The sequence below is a fragment of the Lissotriton vulgaris genome, chromosome 6 (assembly GCF_964263255.1).
Source record: "Lissotriton vulgaris chromosome 6, aLisVul1.2, whole genome shotgun sequence".
NCBI lineage: Eukaryota > Metazoa > Chordata > Amphibia > Caudata > Salamandridae > Lissotriton > Lissotriton vulgaris.
The window spans coordinates 1354057100-1354073965 of NC_141694.1; the positions used below are offsets into that span (position 1 = coordinate 1354057100).

At 49.7% G+C, this 16866-nt stretch overlaps 1 protein-coding gene across 1 annotated transcript in view; it reads right to left on the minus strand.

The window, feature by feature from the left end:
* Window positions 1-16866, minus strand: part of RYR2 (ryanodine receptor 2) — a 3481211-nt gene that overhangs the window by 2495855 nt on the left and 968490 nt on the right. Inside the window, exon 21 of the mRNA XM_086925791.1 lies at window positions 4782-4974. Coding sequence (XP_086781917.1) covers window positions 4782-4974 — 193 coding nt within the window. The remainder of the gene's footprint in view (window positions 1-4781; window positions 4975-16866) is intronic.

The following is a 16866-nucleotide window of genomic DNA, read 5'->3' on the forward strand; positions in this document are numbered from 1 at the left end:
GAGCTTTTGAGAGGGACACAGGCGTGACTTCGGCACATTGATGGAGAACCCCAGCAAGTGCAGGAGGTCGGCCGTAGTCTGGAGGTGGCTGACGACTGTCTGGGGCGAGCCCGCCTTCAACAACCAGTCGTCGAGGTAGGGGAAGACTGATACCCCCTGCCTGCGCAGATGGGCTGCGACCACCGCCATCACCTTCGTGAACACCCGTGGGGCGCTGGCAAGGCCGAAGGGGAGCACGGTGAACTGAAAGTGCTCGTGGCCTACCATGAACCGTAGGTAACGCCGGTGGGCCGGCAGGACGGGGATGTGGAAATAGGCGTCCTGCAAGTCCAACGCTACCATCCAGTCTCCTGGGTCCAGGGCAGCCAGGACCTGAGCCAAAGTGAGCATCTTGAACTTCTCCGTCCGGAGGAAGCCGTTGACGTTCCGCAGATCCAAGATAGGGCGTAGGCCCCCTTTGCCCTTCTTGGGTACCAGAAAGTAGTGGGAGTAACAGCCACGTCCTACTTCTGGCCCAGGAACGCGCTCGATGGCCCCCTTGGCCAAGAGGGCCGAAACTTCCTCTTGCAGAAGTCGCAAGTGATCCCCCGACACACGGTGGCATTGAGGTGGCATGGATGGAGGGGAGGACTCGAAGGGGAGGGAGAAGCCCCTTCGGACAACTTGCAGCACCCACCTGTCCGAAGTGACTGTATGCCAGTGGGAGAGGTGATGGCGAACCCTGCCTCCCACAGGCGTCACATGGGCCTGAAAACTCGGACTAGGAAGGTTTTGAGGCAGGGGCTGCTGAGGGAGGTGTGGACTGGCCTCGCCGCTGGCCCCGACCACCGCCACGGCGGTTCCCACGTCCGCCACCGCGTTGCTGTACATTCTGCGGCGCGTGGCTGACGGTACGTGGTGGGGCGCCCCTTCCGTGGCCACGAAAGGAGCGAAAGGCACCCGATTGCTGGCGTGGGGCCGTAAGGCCCAAGGACTTGGCCGTGGCCCTGGAGTCCTTGAAACGCTCCAGCGCATGGTCTGCCTTGTCGCCGAAGAGGCGACGGCCATCAAACGGCATGTCCAGGAGTGTGGCCTGGACATCGGCCGAGAAGTTGGCGGACCTCAACCAGGCGTGGCGTCGAACCGCCACCGTCGTTGCCATCGCCCTGCCCAGTGAGTCCGTGGTATCCAGCCCACACCGGATAGAAAAACGTGCCGCATCTCGGCCGTCCGCAAGGGTTTGGCTGAGTTTAGCCCTGACCTCCTCAGGGCATTGTGGCAGCACCTCCGCAACCGTGTCCCACAGAGTGTGGGTGTAGCGGCCCAAGAGACAGTTGGTGTTCACTGACCGTAGCCCTAGGCTCACAGACGAGAAGACCTTCTTCCCGAACTGCTCATATCTCTTGGATTCCCTGTCGGGCGGGGCCGACGGGAACGCGGTCTGGGAGTTGGAGGCCTGGATGACCAGACTCTCGGGGGTGGGGTGGGTGGACAAAAAGCAAGGGTCGCCCGGTGCCGGGCGGTAGCGTCTGGCCACGTTCCTGTCCACAGGGGGGCCTGTGGCGGGCTTGGACCAAGTGCCCAGGAGAACGTCACACAAGGCCTCGTTGAACGGCAGGAGGGGCTCCGCGGAGCCGGACTGCTGTTTGAGGACCTCAGTGAGGAGATTAGTCCTCACGGCCGCGACGGGGAGCTGAAGGTTTAAGGCCTTAGCTGCCTTCGTCAACACTACACTGTAAGCAGAACCCGCCTCCGAAGCCACAGTCGGGGGAGACGTAAATCCAGTGTCTGGCGAGGTGTCAATACCACTGGCCTCCCCAAGCTCATATGTCCAGTCCTGATGTGACTGGCAATCCCGTGCCAGAGGGTCCTCGGACCCCTCCCATTGCTCCTCGTCACCCGGCTCCTGGAGACCAGGATTAACAGCCAGGGCCTCCTCGTGGAGATAGAACTCTCCGAAGGCCGACGGAATCGGCGCCCAGCGGCGCCCCTCCGACTCCTGAGGAGGACCGTAGGAAACATCGGGGGCGGCAACCACCTCGGCTGCCGGGGACGACACCTGGAGGGACGGCGCCGGCGAGGTCGTAGGGTCGACCGGCGAGGTCCCGGATCCGGAGCCGGATCCAGCGAGGTCGTGCGGCGCCGGGACCGAAGTCGTCAGCGGCGCCGGGCCCGAAGTAACCGACGTCGTCGGGGCCGAAGCACCCGACCCGGAAGGACCTCCAGACGGAGCCGATCGGCCCGAAGGCGCCACGGGAACCGACTGAGGAGGGAGGGCCCTCATGGCCATGAGGTACCTCTCGACCTCCTCCTGCGACGCGCCGTGCCCAGGGACCCGAAGGTGTGGGGCAGGCGGCGACGCTTGCGACTCCCGCGGAGCCGCGTGGGCGGTGTCGCCCGAGTCCCCGGTCGCATCGAGCGAGCGACGGGGCGGGTCGGAGGATCGATGGTGTCGCTCCGACCTCTCATGCCTCTTACCTGAGGACTTGGAACCAGACGATCGGTGTCCACTCCCGGAACGTCGATGACTCCGACCTCGCGACCTGTCCCTCGACCTCCCGTGGGACCGGGACCTGGAGCGGCGCGGGGCCGACTGCCTCAGCTCGAGACGCTTGCGGGACCGCTCCCGCCTAGCCTTCGACGTCAGGGCCCGGCAGTCGGAGCAGGTTCGATCGTCGTGGTCGAGGCCTAAGCACTTCAGGCACCGGCGATGGGGGTCCGTGACCGACATGAGTCGGCCGCACTTCGAGCAAGGCTTGAACCCGGGCATCCCTGGCACCGATAGTCGAGAATCGACTAATAGAGGATCAAAAAGATCAAAAAAGTTTTCAGTCAAAAAGTGACTGGGGGTAGAGCTTCTTCCGGATCTGCGCTAGCTGGCGCGGAAAAAAGAAGAACTGACGTCAGCGCGCATGGGCGCCGTCTATATACTCCGATGACGTCATTCCGGCGCTCACGACGCCGACGACGGACGCGGAGCCGCAGACGACGCCTACCAGCGCGCAGGGGTATTGCTACGCAAAAATTTCCGGATCCAGTCTGACGCCTGGGGATATTCTAAGGTAAGGAATCTATCACTAACGTGTCTCTTTCAGATACTGAAACTACTTACCAGGTTCAAAAGTTCAAGCTCATCATTAGTAGCCATTTCCTGTAGTGCTTCCTGAGGGGCCCCTCCAGAGTTCAGTTGCCTACTTGCAACTATTATGTGACCCTGCTCTGACCCTCAGAATAGTTACACATATGCCACAAAGGTCCTGAATTACAGCTAAGGGAGACAAGCAGGAGCCAGGCTGGAAGTTCAAATCCAGTGACACATTAATCAGCCCCTAATTCATTATTGTCAGTTGGGGCAGGGCAGGTGTTGTAACTAATTTTGCAACAATAAAAGCACTTAGCAAGTGCAAAAGATCACTAATCCGGAAGCAATAAGGAAGCAGGTGCCAGCTAAAAAAATATTCTGTGACACATTAATCAGCCCCAAATTAATTCAGGTCACTTGAGGCAGGGAAGGTGTGCTTTGCTTTGCCACAATAATGTACACTGGACAACCAGAGGGTGCTGTGATGAAACAGAGGGTGGCATGGGTGAGCCAGAGGGTAGCATGGGTGAACCAGAGAGTGGCAGTGGTGACAGAGGGTGGCAGTGATGAAGAAGAGTGTCCCAAACAGGCTGGACACGTAGAAACAACAAGTTCGCAAAACTTGCGACCCGACAGGTAAGTTCGCGTTTGCGAAATTGTACAAAAACCCTCGCGACCTGCCAGAAACCTGCACGAACACAAAAAAAAAATCCGCGGATTTTGCGGATTGCGAGTTCGCAAATCCGCAAAATTCGCGAACGCGAGATTTGCAAAATTCGCCCATGCTTAGAAGCCGTGCACCTGGCAGCCATCCCTCTTTTGAGAGCAGCAGCTCTGTGAAAGTCAATAGGAAGGCCCATACAGAATGGCACTATTGATTCGCAAATGGTATGCTGCCACTGCCACCATGTTCCTAGAAGCTGGTACATGGGCAGTATATTTGTAGAACACAGGCTGAAAAGCAGGGGTGGCATAAATTGAGCCAGGGACGAGATTAGGTGAAGAGACATGTCTTCATTTTCTTGTGAAAGTAAGGAACTGATGAGGCTGATCTGATGTGCAGAGGTAGGTTGTTCCAGGTTTCGAAAGTGAAGTAGAAGAAGGCATGGCTGCTGGACTGCGTTCTGCATATTTAGGAGATGTAGGTAAGGAGGAGTCCGGCTGTACAGGGGTGTCGGCAAGGTATGTGAATGTTAATGCGATTCTTGAGGTAGGAAAGGTATTGTTTCTACTCTGCTTTCTTTTCACAAATGTGCAACAGCAGCAACACATGAATGTGGGAAGTTAGGTTTGCTAGCTGTGCTTAATTTGTAAAGGGGTGTCAGAGGGAAGACACAGGCACGTACATTTCATACTATGAGCTAATTTTTATCATCAAGTTTTGACCCAGTGTAAGAAAGAGAAAGACAGAAAAGATAATAAAGCAGTTAGGAGGGAGAAAACAAAGATGAAAAAGAACCCGCAATATTGAGGTAAAGAGACATCAAGTGTAGGATGGTGGAAGAAAGAGACAGGAGGTGAAATTATCACTAGGTACGTCGGGTATTCGGAAAACCTGGAATTCGGGTACTTGTAGTGGCTCCTAAGAAAAAATTAGGACCTTTGGACTTCCATTTTTTTTTTTAAAACAAACTGCGCTAGTTGCTACATGCAGCAAAGAGCCCTGATAAATGCCCTTTTATTGGCAAAATACTGGTGGAGAAACGAGCATCACACTAACTTTATTCCTGCAGAGAAGCTGACCACTGGGAAGAAGAGACCATCCGTATTGAAGTTCTCAAACATCCCTTGAACGGGCTGCCCATTAATTCGGAAGGAAATGCTCGGGGCGCTCAGATCCAGGCAGCAGCTGATGACGTCTTCGGCCAGGAGCAGGTGCTGGTTCGGTGAACTTACAGTCCTCGCGATACAACCTAGAAGAGACAAGTACACAAACACCGTGGGTATGATGTTGAGCATTGAGCTTGCTAATGAATACAACTGCAATATGCTGAAAAACATTAATTATGCATGGATCCACTTAGCAATTTAGGCAATCAGACTCATCAAGCTTTTTAGAAATGACGCTTTTGTTCCAAATTGGAAGTGTCACAACGAAGAATTTGGCATTGCTTATTGGCTAAATAAGACATGTTGTGGCGTTTTGTTATGCTGCCTCACTAATGTATCTGTAAGGGTCTGATTCATAAGCAGCGAAGGCAATGTAAAATATTAAAATCCTAGTGCCAATATCCAGGGTAACAGCAAGATACATTTCGAATCACTTGATGACATAAATAGCCAACCTCTGACCCTGTCATATTCTTTACTGTTGCAGGTTCCCAATGCTAAAGGTCAAAGCTTCCAATGAAAGTCTGGAAAACAACGCTCGGTGGTAGGTGCAGAAGACCATTGAAATATTGAGATAAAAAGGGACCGTTTACTTCAGTTTGAATGACTAATTTGTTCCGCTATTACTCATTGGATCACCAGTTATAGTTTATCCATCAATAAGGAATCCAGTACAGTGCATTTTATGCATAGGATCACCAGTTACAGTGTATCCATCAATAAGGAATCTGGTACAGTGCAGTCAATCCACATAAATCCTGATTGCACGTGCAGGGGTAAATTCCAATCCCTGTGCAAACACGTGTTTGCACATAATTATAGTGTCAAAATGTATCAGCAGGAAAAGGCCCATCTAGGAAGCAAAACGTGTAATTCAGTGTTTTACATACAGATTCCGAATGATATGCCTCATTTTAAAGGGCACAACTTGTAACAGGAGATAAGCATTGCACCTTTTAAAGTCCGACCCCCACACTGTCATATTTTAAAAGGGCAAAAATATCCTTCACAGCCGGGCACTCGTTTTAAGGGCCATAATATTTTTAAAATTTAAAAGCAAACTTTGGACCCCAAAATTCCTCTCTACCTAGGTTCCCATTTATGTTACTGCTTAAAATGAAAAGTGTGCGGCATCTCAATTTTCCCTAATTTGTTCCACATGAACCTGTGTCTTGTTCATAACACATTAGTCCTTGTTTGTGAGCTGCCAGGAGATCTGCAGAAACCCCAGAGATTAAAATAAGTTACTTCCTGTAAACTGGGGTTCTCCAGTATTGGTACCTTTCATAGATTCTCATGCTTGAATCATTCTCCGTCGTCGAAGTGGGAGTCTCACGGTACATAAAAAGCAATATTACTCTAACAATAAAGTTAATAGAGAGAAATCATTCACTTTAACACCTTCGACGCTCATGACGAGCTCAGCTCGTCATGAGGTACAACCCCTTACACTCATGACGAGCTGAGCTCGTCATGAAACAATGGGAAAACCAAAAGCTCAGCACAGGAGGAAAATAACACTAGCATCGATGGTGTTAATATATCGTCCTAGTCATTAGATATAGTCCAAACTCCAGCCAATCAGGCAATAGCACCCACTAGAACCTTCTCCACAGAGGCTCCAGGCATAGATTCATAACAATCTTGAATATATATACATATATATCTATAAATAGCAATCTTAAAACTTAAAAGGAGGTGGGAATAATAGAGGCTCACCTTACATAAAGAGATTACGTAGCATCGCTTGTCCCACCGCTTTATCAGCATTACTGGCAGCTTCTAGACAGTAATACTTGGTAAAAGTGGTAAAAGTGTGCCTGTTGGGCCAAGTTGCTGCTCTGCAAATTTGTTGAATGGGCACACCAGCAAAGAGAGCTGTAGATGATGAGACTGCTCTCGTAGAATGCACTTTTACTGTTGAATGCAGAGGCTTTCCCGCTTACTGATGGCAAAATTGAATGGCACAGGAAATCCAACGTGCAATAGTTTGTTTAGTCACTGGATACCCTTTTCTTATCTTTCCATAGGCCGCAAAAAGCTGATCAGATTTACGGATACAGGCTGTTTTGCGTTAATAAAATGGTATACATCTCTTAACATCCAGAGTATGTAAGGCCCTTTCCGCTGATGAGTGTGGATTAGGGAAGAAAGTCTTTAAAATAACGTGTTTGTTTAAGTGAAAATCCGATGGAACCTTAGGAATAAAGGTAGGATTTGTTCAAATTACAACAGAGTCCTTAGTAAACTGGAGGAAAAGGTGTTGAGTAGTGAAAGCATGTATAACTCTTACTCGTCTAGCCGAAGTAAGAGCCTGTAGAAGTGATGTTTTCCATGAAGTGAATTTAAGATCAGCCCTATTAATAGGCTCAAATAGAGCTTTCATGAGTTGTGCTAACAGATCGTTAAGATGCCAAGGCGGAGGAGGGCGCCTAATTGGAGGGAACATTCAAAATAATCCTTTGATAAACTGTTTTATAATTCTTGAATACCAAAGAGATTGTGATCCATTCTGCCGTTGAAATCTGGAAATTGCGGAAAGGAATACCTCAATAGTAGAATGAGAAAGGCCAGAGTTTGCCAGTTGGAGGAAAAAAGGGGGCAATTGTTCTGGAGGAGACTGGACAGAGTGCACTTCAGAGATTTCACACCAATGACAGAATCACTTCCACTTGAGTTTATAAGTCTTTATAGTGGAGGGCGCTCTGGCGTTAGCTAGAACCACCCAACAATCAGCAGGTATAACTAGGTTGGCAAACTGATAGTATTCAGGAGCCCGGCTGCTAATCGTAGAGATGTTGGATCCGGATGGCAGACTTGGCCGCAGTTCATCGTCAACAAGTTCTGTAATGGTTGCAATAGTCTGGGTTTGCACTCCGACAGGAGTAGGAGCTCTGTGAACCAGAATTGGCGGGGCCGCCTGGGGGCTATGAGAAGTATTCTGTAGGGTTCTTTCCTCATCTTCTGAAGCACCCTTGGGACTAAAGGAATCGGAGGAAAAGCATAAGCATAAATCTTTGACCAATTTCTCGAAAACACACTCCCATACGATACCTGTTGGGGTAGCCAACTGGCGAAGAATTGGCCTTTGTGGTTCCGACTGGTTGCAAATAGGTCTAAACTCCATTTGCCCCACAACCAAAAGATGTGATCCAGCGTTGGCTGGTCGAGTACCCATTCGTAGTTGGTTGTAATCGTCCTGCTCAATGAATCCGCCAGGATGTTGGCCACTCCTGGAACAAGCACTGCTGTCAGTGTTATCTGGTGTTGAATATCCCAATCCCAAACTGCTGGGCCTGTAAGGATAGCATAGTTGATCTTGCCCCCCTTGTTTGTTAAAATAATGCATGCTTCTTGTGTTGTCTGTCCGAATTAATACTGAAGCTCCTGATATTATTGAGAGGAAATATTTCAGGGCCAGGAATATTGCTCTCAACTCTAGGTTTATGTCCAATGTTCATTGGTGGTGGTTCATTGGTGGCAGTCCTTCTAGATGAGCTCCCCACCCCTCGAGGGATGCCTTGGTTGTTATTGTGAAACCTGGTTAGTCCACTAGGAAAGATAGGCCTGTGGCTATGTTCGGATGTGAGTCCACCATAGGAGCGCCTCTTTCATTTGAGGTGTTATCCTGATAATATCCTCGAAGGACCCTGAAATGTGCAGCCACTGACTGTCCAGCTTTTCTTGCAAGGGTCTCATTCGCATACGACAGTTGGGAACGAGGGGAATGCAAGAGGACAACATTCCCAGAAGCCATTTGTACTTGAGGGCTGAAGTGAACTTTCTTGTGAGAAGTAAAGTTGCCAACTTGTGAATGCTTTGTTGTCTTTCTTGTGAGGCAAAGGTATTTTCCTGATGAGTGTCCAGGGTTGCCCCTAAGAATGTTCTCACCTTTGAGGGGATTAACTGAGACTTTGGGAGATTTATTGACAGATCAAAAGATTGAAAGAGAGAAAGACATCTTTGAGTATAACTGCTTGCCACTGTGAAAGATTTCGCCTCTACGAGGCAACCGTCCAGATAAGGAAAGATTTGAATTCCAGCCTGACGCAGATAAGCCGCCACTGGTGCTAAGACCTTGGTGAACACTCGGGCGCTGAACGGAGGCCAAAAGGTAGGGGTTTGAATTTGAAATCCCTGCCAGCCACTCTGAAGCGTAAGAATTTCCTGTGTCCGGGGAGGATAGGGATATGACAATAGGCATCCTGAAGGTCTAGGGTCGCCATGAAATCTTCCTGATGTATCAATTGAAGCACTTCCTGAAGAGTCAACATTCAAAAGAATTGCTTTTTTAGAAATTTGTTTAGGCAACAAAGGTCCAAGGTGGGACGCCACTCTCCCAACTTCTTTCTTATGAGGAGAACCCTGTTCCTCGCTGTAAATTTTGTACTACTTTGATCGCTCCCTTTATAAACATTATCTTTATTTGAGACAAAAGTTCCTTTAGATGAGTAAAAGGGGGACCTCTGGGAATTTAGTTTGGAGGAATCGTTAAAAATGTCAAAGTGTAACCGTTGGAAACTATGTCCTAACACCCATCTGTCCATTGTTATTATAGACCATTCAGAGAGGAAAAAGGAAATTCTTCCACCAAACTTGACTGAATTGGTGGGAACTGTGGCCGGCAGTGGACGTTTGTCACTGCTTCGTGGAGTTATCTCTGCCTCTGTATGCAGTATTTCCTCTGTAATGTTTGTAGGAGGCGGCAGGAGGTTGTTTGAACGACTGTTGCTGTTGTGAAGATGGATACCTTGATTGACCCTGATATGGTTGGTACTGTTTGTACTGGCTGTAACCTCCCCAAAAGGAGGACGAGCCACGTCCACTTGCTCCACAAAAGGGCTGTTTCTTGAACTGTAGAGTACCAAGAGCCTTTGCAGTGTCTGTGTCCTTTTTGATGGTCTGAAGGGCTTCATCTATGTAATGTTCAAATAGGGATTCGAGTTCATAAGGCATGTCAATTATCTTAGTCTGAACCTCTTGTCCCAAAGAAGTAGCCTTTAGCCAGCCATGATGCCTCAGGACCACATCCCCAGCCAGTCGGTGGAATCCCGTGGAAGAAACATCCACTGCGCAATCGATGATCTCAGCCGAGATCCTTTCTCCCTCCTGCAGGATATTGAGAGCCTCAGTTTTGTATTCCTCCAGTAGCATTTCTATAATAGGTGAAATGTATGACTACATTTGGCGATCGTATCTGCCTGAAGTAGCAAGAGAATTGGCCGCTCTAATGGTAGTTGCCGCCATTGTGGAATTTGTTTTACCAATGGAGTTGAGACGTCTTCCATCTCTATCGGAGGGGCCGACAATGGAGAATCAGGATTTCTGGCACAACGCTGGGCTGCTTGCGAAATCACAGAATCCGGCTTAGGTTGCCTGATAAGGCTAGCAGGCAAATTATCTGGAGCCTTATATTGCTTCTCCAATTTAGTTAGGACTGCCAGAATTGAGGCTGGTGTTTTCATGACCTTTAAGCGCTCTTGCTATATGAAGTCTAATATAGGAATAGAGAGAACCTGTCTCTTTATTTGTTCCTTGAAATCATACAGGAAACAGCCAGCCTGCTTAGAAACCATATGAAGCTGATACCTCTTTGTCGCTCTCTCCATTGGGGTATGGAAGCCCCCTATATCTTCAGGTGGTGAATCTTCTGGAGGTGGAGTGTAAGGCGATGGTGTCATCCCATCGAACTCTCCCTCTTCTCTATCCTCATCAGTGTTATGAGCCTCCAGGGCCTGATGTTGCATTGGCGCAGGTATTAGAGTAACTGGAGGGGAGGATCTAATTAGCAATGGAGGCTATGTAATAGGCGTCTGAGGAACTGAAGATGCCGGCTCTGAAGGAGCGAATCTGCGGTAGTAATCCTCTACCGTATGCTGTAAATTTGAAACCAGAAAAACAGGCCTTTGGATAGTTTGTTCACTTTGCCTTTCCTGGTTGGTGACTTCAGGGTAATATACATAGTCCTCATCTTCATCATCCTGGAATTTAATGAGAAGGTCAGACGGACTGTGAGCCACCCCAAACACACCCTCGTCTTCTGATTCCTCGTCATCTGTTTCATAATCAAAAACTTTCTCTAGAAGACAGGTTGACACCTTATTTGGAGATGTGTGGAAAGAAACAAGTTACTTACCTGTAACTTTAGTTCTCCAGTATTGGTAACTTTCATAGATTCCCACTGCTTGTATCATTCCCCGTCGTTGGAATGGGAGCCTCGGTAATATATATATATATATATATATATATATATATATATATATATATATATATATATATATATATATATATATATATATATATATATATATATATATATATATATATATATATATATATATATACCTAGGTAAATACACCCTAATAGGTGCAAAAAGTAAAAAATTAGGCCTAGGCCTCATTATATTTTGTAGCCTATAGGTGTCCTTATGTAAAAAGACCCAAACTCACATTAGCAACCAATCAGATTAGCCTCACCCTGTGGAACCTTCCTGAGAAAGCTCAGAGCCTCAGATTTTCGTAGCTGTTGCTTTGCCACCTAATCACCTAGCCCAGAAGTGAGCTTTCCCAGGGGAGGCGGGTGGGCGCATGGGAATCTATGAAAGTTACCAATACTGGAGAACTAAAGTTACAGGTAAGTAACTTGTTTCTTACTCCAGTATTGGAACTTTCATAGATTCCCATTGCTTGTATCAGAGTAGATAGCAGTTAGCATACCTCAAACATTTCGTGCATAGTTACAGAACCATTATAAACCAATGATATCACACATCATAACTAGCATAAATCAGTAACCATAGCATAATAAACGAAATGTTTGAAAAAACAGGAGGAGGGAAGAGAGGAAAGCTCACCTCTTACTGGAAGAGATTTCTCAGGACTGCTTGACCAGCAGCCGAATCCTCCTTTGCAGCCGCCTCCAGGCAGTAGTGCCTCGTGAATGAGTGAGTACTGCTCCAGGTGGCCGCTCTGCAAATATCCTTTATCGATACTCCAGCAAACAGCGCTGTAGACGATGAGATCGATCTTGTGGAATGCGCCTTCACCTGTCCTTGCAAAGGCTTGCCTGCCGCCTGGTGGCAGAAACGGATCGCACTCGATATCCATCTGGAAATTCCCTGCTTTGACAAAGGAAATCCTTTCCTTGGGGCTCCGAAAGCCACAAACAGCTGGGGCGTCTTCCGAAATCCAGCTGTGCCTTGTAGATAGAATTTCAAACATCTCTGAACGTCCAGAGAATGAAGTGTCCTCTCAGCCTGAGTTGAAGGCCGAGGAAAAAAGGAATTCAGAACCACCGGTTCATTAAGATGAAAGTCTGTCGGTACCTTCGGAATGAACTTGGGGTTCATTCGCAGAATCAATGTATCATTCTTGAATTGCAAGAAAGGTTCTTTGATAGTTAAAGCCTGAAGTTCTCCTACTCTCCTTGCAGAGGTGAGTGCCAGAAGAAGCGCCACCTTCCATGATAGGAACTTCAAGTCTGCCCTATGTATTAGCTCAAATGGCGATCTCATCAGTTGAGCCAAGACCACATTCAAGTGCCAAACCGGAGGTGGGGGCCGAACTGGCGGAAAAGCTCTAAACAGTCCTTTCAGGAATTGCTCTATTATTCTAGCTGATAATAGAGAAGGACCCGATCTTGTTCTTCTATACCTGGAAATAGCCGCCAAGTGGACCTTGATGGAAGCATGAGCCAGGCCTGCCTGTGCCAACGAAAGAATGTATGGCAAGAGTTGATGCGGAGCTGATGAGAATGGATGCAATCCTTCTCTCTGGCACCATAAATTGAACCTCTTCCATTTTGCTCTATATGTTTTATTAGTGCTAGGAGCTCGTGCTTGTGCCAAGATGTTCCTGCATTCCTCCGGAATGTCTAAATCCTTAAACTCTCTGTGCTCAGGAGCCATGCTGTCAATTGAAGCGAGCTCGGGTTCGGGTGGAGAACCTGGCCGTTGGACATTGATAGAAGAGTCTGGTTGGGTTGCAGAGGAATGGGCTGCTTCTCCGACAGAAGAAGCAACTCCATGTACCAGAACTGGCGAGCCAAGGCGGGCGCTATCAGTATCATCCTGCACTTGTCCATCTTGAGCTTCTTGAGGACTCGAGGAATCAGGGGAAATGGCGGAAAGGCGTAAACAAATGCGCCGGACCAAGACATCAAAAGGGCATTCCCAGTGACCCTCGATGGTGTTCCCTGCTTGCGTAACACCGGCATTTCTTGTTCCTCGGTGTTGCAAACAGGTCGATCGCTGGGGTCCCCCAACGGGAGAAGATGTCCTTGACCACTGTGTTGTCCAATTCCCACTCGTGTGAGACTGCCCTCAGGCGGCTTAGCGTATCCGCTTTCGTGTTGCATACTCCTGGAAGGTGTTCTGCCACGAGCGTGATGTTCTGTGAGATCGCCCATTCCCACAGCAGCTGGGCTTCCTGAGAAAGCAGTGGCGATCTTGTGCCCCCCTGCTTGTTGACGTAATGCATTGCGGTGGTGTTGTCCGTACGCACTAGGATGGCAGAATTTGAAATCCTTGGAAGGAAAGCCAACATTGCCAACCGAATAGCCGTTAGCTCCAGAACGTTAATATGTAAGCGACGTTCTCCTGGTGTCCAGTGGCCACTGACTTGGAGATCTTGCATGACCGCTCCCCAACCCTGAAGGGAAGCGTCTGTGGTAATGACGCGAGGAGTCGGTGCCGCTCTGAAACTGAGACCCACTGCGAGGTGAGATTTCTTCATCCACCATGAAACCGTCTGTTTCATCTGCTGGGTGACCGTTACTCTGTCGTCGAACGACCCTTCCACCTGTCTCCACTGAAGGTCCAGTTCTTCCTGCAAGGGGCGCATTCGCAGCCTGCAGTGCGGAATCAATTGAATACAGGATGAAATCGACCCTAGAAGAGATTTGTACATCCTGACTGTCATCCAACTTTTCTTCTGCAATCGAGCGGCTGAAGACATGAGTTTCATCTGTCTCTCTTCCGATGGGAAGGCTTTGCACACCTGAGTATCGAGTATTGCTCCCAAGAACTTCACCGTACCTGCCGGTTGAAGAACCGATTTTTCTCTGTTGAGTTGTGTTAGACCTGGCACCTTGGCGTGAGTCTCCCTTCCACTTTTTGCTGATGTGCCTCCGATGTTTTGCTGGTTTTCCGATACTCAGGGCACTGCGCCACGGCTGATCCGTGCCGCAGTGCAAGTGCTCCCTACTGTAAATTGTACATGCGATTGGTATCCATGATTGGTTCTTTGGATTTACTGTTAGTCCCTAGTAAAGCGCACGAAAGAGTGCCGGGGCTTGTAGATGCCAATACTGCTGGTGGGCCTGCAGCGCTGGTTGCGCCACCCACCGAAGCAGCCGTAAAGATGTGTCTAGGGAACTGCGACCGCAGAACCCGCGTGCGGTCTCGTACTGTCACGCTAGCTGGGCAAGTGTCCCCACTTGCCAGCACCGACCCTTCCCTTGACTACATATTAGTCACCCCTATGGTAGGCCTGCGGGCAGGGTGCGTTGTAGGTGCAAGGTAGGACAAGCCCTGATGTGCGTGGCATGTCCTAGTAGTGACTTACAACGAAGACCGTATTTCACTATTGAAGGCTACCTGCTCCATTAGGCCAGACTGAGCTGCGAGGATTATTACACCCTATAATCCCCGCAGGCTCAAGGAGCATGGTAGCGAGTCATGTTTAGTATGCCTGAACTCAGGATGATAAGATATTTCTTGTAGTCAAGTTGGTGAATGCGCAGATTACACCTTAGTGGGAGGTAGGAGTGCCTCTTGACTTGAACTGTCACTGTGCTCGGCCACCACAATGCTGGCTCCACCCTCCTGGGGAGCGGCGGATGACTCTGCCGGCACTTGGCCCAGGAAGGGCGAAGCCCCCATCAACAAGGTACTCTGGCCACCCCTGTCCGGACAATGCTGGCTCCACCTCCTGTGGGGCGTCTGATGCGCCTGCCCCTCACACTGAAAGCAGAAGCCGGAGTACACCCGCCGGGGTACTCCAGAACTGAGAGTGGCTATGCAAAGGCCCCCCTGGCCTGCGAGAACAAAAGAATTGGCCTATAAAAGAAGGAGCCCCGCTCCTTGAAAATTAGATCCGGTTTGGGCCACAGAAGGACTCTACCCTACGAGAAGGACCGTGAGAGACAAGGAAGGGTGCTGACTCTTGCCTGTGTCTGGTGCCTTGCTGCTGAAGGAGAGGAAGAAGAAAAGACTACGAAAAGACTTTTGCTCTACTTGTGCCAAACTCTGCTAAAAAGATCTCCAAGGGCTTGCAACTGAACTTGCCCCCTGACCAGCGTCCCAGGACCAGTGGACGCTACCCCCTTGGAAGAAAGCGACTGCGGGTGCTGACCATCGCCGCAGTATCGACAGAGGAATCTCCTCTAAGGCATCAACGTCATCCCGACCACCGTAACCGGGGCCCAAAGCAACAGCGAGAGCAAAGTAAGGACCAGCCGCCGCTGGCCCGAACACCGTGACCGCAACTGCACCGGGAGCCCGAGAGCAAAGGGAAGGAGGACCCGTCCGGTCCGAGCTCACGAGGTGACTACATAGCGAGCAGTCACTCACCTGCAAAGACGGACAGTTGCCCTACGAGAATCCGCAAAGTCGGTAGCCTGCCCGACAGCCCAGCTGTGAGCCCACAGCTGCACCGACATTTGGCTGGGTACGTCCTGCACTTGGGGACCGTACTGCCACTTGTCACCGCCGCATAACCGCCGCCTCCAGGGTTGGAGCGGACGACGGGAAGAGGACCCTGCCGCCACAGAACACCGCTGCCCCGGATGACCAGTGACCTGCTCGGCTGAAGAGCCGCAACGATCAGCGACCCCGGGAAGGCAACGCAACGTGGGACAGATCCCCTGGAAGCCGCCGGCTCCACAAGAACTTTGAGTAACACCGGCCTACGGGCCTCAAGAGAACTACATAAGAACTGTGGTAACCCGAATTAAGTAATCTGCAACCGTTTTCATAAAGTACCTTGACTGTATTCACAAGCCTGCTTAAAGTCTATATAAAGATATCTATTTTTACAGAATACAGTCTGGTCTCGTTGTGTGGTGGGTTGGTTGTAAAGGTGTACTGTTGCAAGTGTTTAACCCTATGTGCCCCAAAGATTAGCCTACGACTGCTTAAGCCACACTACCTAGAGGGTAAGCAGAGGTTGTCTGGAAGGTAACCCTCAGCCCTGACGAGGAAGAGAGAGTCCCTGCTTGTCGCTAGTGTTGCACTGCGCCAACTAGAGCCTCCCCCTTCCTACATTGGACGCAGCGGTGAGGATTTCGAATTTACACTTGCGATATCTATACCTGAGCTTCTGACCACTACACAAGGATTACGGTCCAGTTACTTAGCCACAGACTTTGCTTTTTGAATTTTGCCGAAAGAAGATTCCGAGTGCAGGAACCATGCCGGGCACAAAGAGCCTGGATGGAGCGGAGTCCACAACCTCCGAGGTGTTGGAGGTAGAGTGGGACGCCGCAAAGCTGGACAAATACTCGAAGATGGAACTGAAGTTTTTCTGTAGGAAACTCAAGGTTCCGCACGCTGGTTGCAAAAACAAACCGGAATTCTACAAGGCCCTGAAAGCCTGGGTGGAGTCCAGAAAGACCCCGGAAGAGCAAGACGTCCTCGCCGAGCAGAATACGACGGAGGAGCAGAATGCGCTTAGGGATCTGATCGATCTAGAGAGGCAAGACAGCGAGCACAGCTTGGGTAAAGGCCTGTCGCCAGAGGAGCTGGCGGACAGGAAGGAAACCCGGAATCACGAGAGAAAGTTGGCAGAAATGAAAATCCAGCTGGAGCTTGAAACCAAAAGAATGGCGCTGGAAGAGCGAAAGCACCAGATGGATTACGAAGTGAAAATGAGGGAGATAAGTCTCAAGGAGAGAGGCTTGGATCGTCCTCCCTCTGGTGGCAGCACATCGCCAGTGCAGGTAGAGTCAAGAGTGCACATCCCGAAGGACGTAGTTA